The sequence below is a fragment of the Montipora foliosa genome, chromosome 13 (assembly GCF_036669935.1).
Source record: "Montipora foliosa isolate CH-2021 chromosome 13, ASM3666993v2, whole genome shotgun sequence".
Classification (NCBI taxonomy): Eukaryota; Metazoa; Cnidaria; class Anthozoa; order Scleractinia; family Acroporidae; genus Montipora; species Montipora foliosa.
This window is the reverse complement of record NC_090881.1, coordinates 20,032,273-20,038,713: the sequence shown is the minus strand read 5'-3', so window position 1 is coordinate 20,038,713 and position 6,441 is coordinate 20,032,273. Positions and strand designations below refer to the sequence as shown.

The 6,441-nt window shown below is 41.0% G+C and overlaps 1 protein-coding gene across 3 annotated transcripts in view; it reads left to right on the top strand.

Moving 5' to 3' along the window:
* The window catches only part of LOC137982475 (phosphatidylinositol 3,4,5-trisphosphate 5-phosphatase 2-like), a 59,337-nt gene extending 56,997 nt beyond the window's left edge, over nucleotides 1-2,340 (top strand). For all 3 annotated transcript variants that reach the window (XM_068829569.1, XM_068829571.1, XM_068829570.1), the window contains one exon: nucleotides 1,873-2,340. In XM_068829569.1, coding sequence (XP_068685670.1) covers nucleotides 1,873-1,905 — 33 coding nt within the window. In that variant the 3' untranslated portion in view covers nucleotides 1,906-2,340. The remainder of the gene's footprint in view (nucleotides 1-1,872) is intronic.
* Nucleotides 2,341-6,441: the final 4,101 nt, after the last annotated feature.

Sequence of the window (6,441 nt, the reverse complement as noted above, 5' to 3'; positions counted from 1 at the left end):
CTTGACGTTTTAGAGCCACGGACGGCCACCGGAAGTTAGTGCGGTCATCAATCCCTTCGAAGCAAATGACAGGCAATTCGAAGTTGAATAGAGGTCTTGGCGTTTCATAAGAGATAATCAGACAGACAGACGGTTTATTCTCTCAAACATAAACAGGTTTACAGAGAAGTATAATGAAGACTTAATGAGAAAAGGGCAAAAATAGTTAAACTAATACCTTGCCCTAACAGTTGGAAACATATAAAAATTACCTAATTAATTAAGTGGATACAAAAGAATAAAACACACACACATATATACAGATAAACAAAAATATAACTAGCCATTAAGTTCCACGGAGCTACGAAAATACGCGGCCATCTTTCCTGACCGCTGACCGCTTAAGAGATAATCTGAGGTGGAACGATGATATCGAGAACACCACATTAGAACTATATCAACGGCTTTATCTCCTCAAGCAACTTAAGCACGCCGGTGTTGCCGGACGATCATTCTGCGTGATTTAAGTCTATTGTGCTTGTGTAAGATCTGTACTAAAATATGCTTGTCAGTTGTAACCCCGTTGCATACTTTCTTTCCTGTGTATCTTTCAGACCAAGTAGAAAGAATCCAGAAAAGGGCACTAAGAATTATATTGTTATATCTGGCTTATAAAGACGCTTTAACAAATGCCAATTTGACGACTCTTTATGATGGGCGTTTATAACAAAAACCCTAACTCCTCTGAACAATATACCCCTTCTTTATCTTTCTCTTGTCTGGTCTATTATTTTTGAATGTTTGATAGCCATGTTGCCCATAAAAACTTAGAATTCTATTCTTAAAAGATATTCAAGCTCAGGTCAACCCCATTCTCGTCACCAGAGCCTCGGGTCGACCCAAGGCTCTGGGAAACTCTATGTAGAAGGACATGCGCCGTAGGGTTGTTATAGCCAAATAATGGCTATTTGAACCTTACGGTGCCTGCTCACTCCTTGTGCTAACATGAATGCACCAATTAGAGACGCTTTTGATTATTCTTCACGAAAACCAATGAGAAGACACTTTGGTCGTGTTCTATTGGGATCAACCGTTTCAACCGCAACCGGTTAAGGTTGAAGCACTTGAGGTTTCCCAATAGAACACTTTTCCAACCGTTTTCGGTTGAAACACGGTAGCTCCTAGGAATAGTTATTACCAGGAACCCATGACCCGGAGCCTACAACTCTTCTGTGTTCGTGTCGCGGCGTTTTCACAGAACGATTTATTTTTAGATTGAATTTCCCGCTAATGAGACTCCCACAGGAGCCCGATGACTAATTACGAGAAATTAAGCTGACGTCATAGGGTCACCGAACCGGAACTGCCTTGTTTTTTCCAGAAAAGATAGTCTAAAAATAGATCGGTCTGTAAAAATGCCGTTACAAAGGCAGTATGGGAGCTGTAGGCTCCAGGTCATGGGTTCCTGTTATTACCAGACTTCTCAGCGTTGACAAGTTGAGGCCTGAAAGCAACACGGCAGGAGCCCGCGGCCGACTTTAAATGGCCCGCGTAAACGACAGCGGTTGCTGCCAATGCTTTTTCAACCGTTTCAACCTTAGTTTGATGCCGGTTGAAAAAGTTGATCAACCAAATCAACCGAAAACGGTTTTTTCCCATGAATAGAACACGAACAAACCCTACCAACTCAACCAACTAAAAACGGTTGATCCCAATAGAACACGACCTTTGTTTCAGGGTTCCCCAGAGCTCTTCTCTTTCTTAGTCAAGAGAAGAGCTCTGGGGTCGAGACTGAGGTCAACCCCAAAGCCGAGCACCTACACCTACAATTGTCACTGTTTTTGCGTTCTCCTCTATTTGCAGCTCTTGATTTATTTATTATTTCTCCTTTAGATTCTGCAGGCTATCAGAAGATACACATCGTAATTGACAAGTTAACGGTTATCAAAGTTTATATTTTACATTTATCCACCAAAAAATTAAACCAGAGCATAACTTTGAAAAGTAAATACCGTCCTGGCTCTTTTCGATAAACGGTAATATATTTTTGTCTGACCGTGTGCGTAGGCAGCTCAGGCTCAGTGCTCACTCTGAGCCTGGGCTGCTTGAAGCTGAGAGCATTTATAGGGCCGATTTACACAGTACGATTTTTGTCGCAGCGTTTTAAAACATGTTCTAAAATGCTACGACATTTTTTCTGACGTACACAGCAATCTTAAATTATGTCGTGGGCCTGTCGTAAGTCGTTGTCGCACGCGACAAAATTCGTACCGTGTAAATCGGCCCATACGAACCTTAAGAGTCATCGGATATAGATTAAAAAATTCAATTATGCGGAAAATTGCGTAAAAAAGCCTCACTTCATTGCCATAGTGTGTTGTCGTTCCCATTCTTTGTTGTTCGGGTTGCCTCTCGCAATATGAGGTAATTTAGATTTTAGTGACAATCCTGGGCAGACAAAAAACCCTTAAATTGCGTTAAATCAAGAAAATAGACAAAGAAGAAGGGACAGAAACTCGCATTGGCCATTAGGAGATTGGCGTATGGTGCCTCAAACCAGTTTAAAAAAAGGCCTCACAATTTTTATTTCTGGAAATTAGTTAGCAGGCTAAAGCCTCTGCCAAGTGAAAACAAATTTTCTGGGACGGATTTGGAGCCACCTTTATAATTTTCACTTGTGAAGGTAGTAGCCGCGCGGAAATTGGTTGTGACCGAGTTTGGTTTTGAGACATGAGCGCTGAAGTCGAAATATAGGTTGTATTTTGAGAACTCTTTGTGTTATTTTGGTAGCTTTAAGCAATTATTGGTGTTTTATACGGTGCCGCAACGTTGCCATTACGTGAACCGGTTGTATAGAATGAACCCATCTAAACAGTACTGGTTTTAGCCTCCTTAAATGTTCGTTTTTAAGCCCAACGCTGTAAATAGTTATCAATCAGAGATCATTATCATGTATATATGTGTCTTTCTCAAATATAATATTAATCAGAGATCAGTGTTGTTAATGCTTGCAGCTGAAGTTATAATTGGTTCTAGAGTTGTTATATTGGAGTGCCCTTGTAGAATGTACTTTCCATAGGTCATTTCACATTGTGTTTTCTTGGTCATTCCAATAATCTGCCGCCGTGTTTTTGACCGAAGCAAATGTTTGTCTTTTAAACAACTGGACCCAAGCCTTTATCAGAAGGCTAGGTAGCTGAGCACTTAACTGTGAAATGGTTAATTGATTCAGATTTTCTTTTGGCTCTGATTGGATAAAAATTGGCGCGAAATTGGCCACCGCGATATAGGCCGTCTTCCAGTTGCTTGCCCAGTGACCAGGTATCCGAATAGAAGCCAAACTGAAGTGAACCTTGTTTTGATACATACCAAATCGGTTTTCTTGTGTAAATACCAGCTTGTTGCCACTCGGCTTGTATCACAACAAGCTCAACTTCAGGTTGCTGAACATACCATAACAGAGATTTAGCATCACGTCCACGTCAGCGACGTTTGCCGTTTCACGTTTCACGTGAAATAGAGAGAAGGTTGAGACGTTAGCTTCGCGTGACCCACGGCAACTCGAGTATTTAGTTTATAGTTACTTACAAGCAAAAACAAAACTCGCAATCTTTTTAAACATTGTTTGTAGAAAAAAGACGCTCTATAAAATGAAAACCCTTCCCCTTCAAATTTCGAGAGCTTCGATGAAGCTGTTTTGTCGGTCAACAGAGAGTCAATGTGAGTTCATGGAGAAAAGTGCGGCAAAGAGTTAGTTACGATTATCTATAACCATGACACCTTATTTTCCTCCTTTGGCATACCTGAAAATGGTTTTCCAGCAAACAACTTATGTAGAAGAAGAAACTTCACGCATACGGCAAACGCGAAAATACCTACTTTCACGTAGAAACGGCAAGCGGCAGCCGGCGAACGTAGAAAATGGCGGGAAAAACATGGTCACGTGGTCACTTTTGCCGCTCAGGTTTTCACGTAAACGGGATGGACCCGGGGGTTTCGATACTTCAGAGAATTTTTCTTCGATACTTAATAGCAAACTATTATAATTGTTTAAGGCCCATTTAGCGTTGATAAACTATTTTACTTAAATTGTGGTTTAAACAGCATACGTTATTTTTTATATATATAGGTCATCATCAATTTTGTAAAAACAGTTTTCAGTATTGTCGACAACTAACTTTTATGAATTATTTCGTAATAGTATGCCTTGTTTTTGTCTTGGTACTTACGGAAATCGTTGAAGCTGTAGACTGCAAAAAAGTCGAATTTCTTTCGCGTTCCAGAAAAGATCTCTGTTGTGAAAAAGGGGAGTGTTTGTGAACCTCATATGTGGATTCACTTAATGTTTCGGACGTTCAAACATTAAAGGAGAAAGTGAGAAATAACGACGGTTTGCAGTCTTGTCAACAAAACACCTCTCTCATTAGCAGACCCTGAACTAGACATATAAAGTATATTCTTGATTATTGTAATGGACAGTGAGTTCCTCGGATTTAAAAGTATACCAAATAAATATATAGGCAAGGGGAGTCTTCACAGTAAAACATATTAATAAACGTTTTATAAAAGAAATACAGTGGTCACTTATTTACCGACTGGAACTGTCCTCGAGGGGATCCGTTGAATACTTTATTTTTAAGTAATCTGTGACCAGGCGTTCTTTTTCGGGGGAAGTGAGACCACGGCCAAAGAAAGAAGCTCCCGTAGCATCTCCCCCCGTAAAAAGGAAAACGTTCCATTTTTCCTTGGCCTTAGGCGGCCACTTTACCGAAAGCTTTGAACTTCAAAACCATTGGAAGACGCAAAGATTGTTTTACGTCGACTGTGTCTTCTGCTGCTGTGTTTTATTTAACTCTAAGTAAACGCCAATTTTCTCCGATGGCGATTCCGGGACACTCGGAAAAAATCCCGGGTGCTCCTAAACTCACGACCCGCCGATTACCAGTTCGGATGTTTAAACAATTGAGGTATGTAGGACTCGTGGAAGCAGGTCCAAGATTCGACTCCGTTTTTAGACGTTGGCCTTTTTAAAATAACTGTTTGTTTTTTTGGGTGGGGGGCTCGCGCTGCGGCTGCTAATGCGTAAGATTTCTTTGTCTCGTAGAAAGCATCCAAAGTCGGATTCGAACTCGGTATCAGTCTCGTCCCCAGAGTCCGCTTTTCTTTTGGTCAGCACCAAGAACACGGACCCTGGCAACGTCCGCAAATAACGGACTGTGGTTGTCAACGGGAAAAGCCAACGCTAAGGACGAGAATGACTCGGTAATAATTCAAAGCCACTAAACCACGGAGGGCTACGCGCCAGAGTGACTGGGAAATATGCGCACAATTTGCGCGTGACCGGAAACGAGTTTTTGTGTTTTCGTCGCACGCAATGCAACATCCGGTCATTGTACCACTCGGTAACATACCTTACCGGGCTAATTATATAATTTCATAATTCTCCTGGTATTGTTAGAAAAAATTAAGCATTTTAAAATACCATCGTAGAAACTTGTAAAGCATCTGCTTACTGGTTTTGATTGGAGTCAAAGCCGTTAACAACAGTTTTAAATGTGAACAGCTATTCTACGACCGCACATAACCATATGGTTGGGTCACGGAATGTGGATTTTATACTTCGGACTACGGAATTGAACTGGCTATTAAGCAAGATATTTTAACATAAAAAAAATTATTGGGTAAAAATTCCTTCGAACAAAGTGTTGGCTACCCGTAGCCTCTTGTCCCAAAATGGCCGCCATTTTAGTATTCTTTTGTTTGATTGCAAATTGGCCCTTTGGCCTCGCTTTCAAATGTAAGGGTGCGTTCGATTGACCCTATTCCGGAATAAGAATACGCGGAGTGATGATTTAAGCAGGTGTTTGACAATTTTAATGTGAATCTCCATAAAAACGAAGGATTTGTATCTTCTATTCCGGAATACGGTCAATCGAGCGCACCCTAAAATTCAAGAGAACATTTAACCTTGAACGAGGCCAAAAGGGGCCAATTTGCGGTGATGGCAATCAAACAAAAGAATACTAATAAGGCGGCCACTTTGGAATGACACGGTGTATAAAAGGAAACCTGGTTTTCAATAGGACCGGGACAAACGGGAAATGTTTGGCGGTTCAACAACATCAAACAATGTTTGGTGACCAAACACGCTGATGTTGAAGTGAGTGGCCAAACGATTAAACATGTTTGATGTAACTCAGATCACACTCCAAAACCAAAGGACTATGGGTCAGAAATACGTAAAACACACGTGGATACAAGAGGCTAAGGCTAAGCAAGCGTGGTACGCATGCGCGCGCCAAAAATGTTTGATACAGCTGTCCAAATGAACGAAACTTCGCCCATCAAACACGAGAACAAAAGAACGGCTTTTAAAAGTTGTTTGATTGAATGTTTCATGGCCTTCATATTTTCTCAAACACGATCAAACAGCACCAAACAAGGTGGCCAAACGGTGAAATG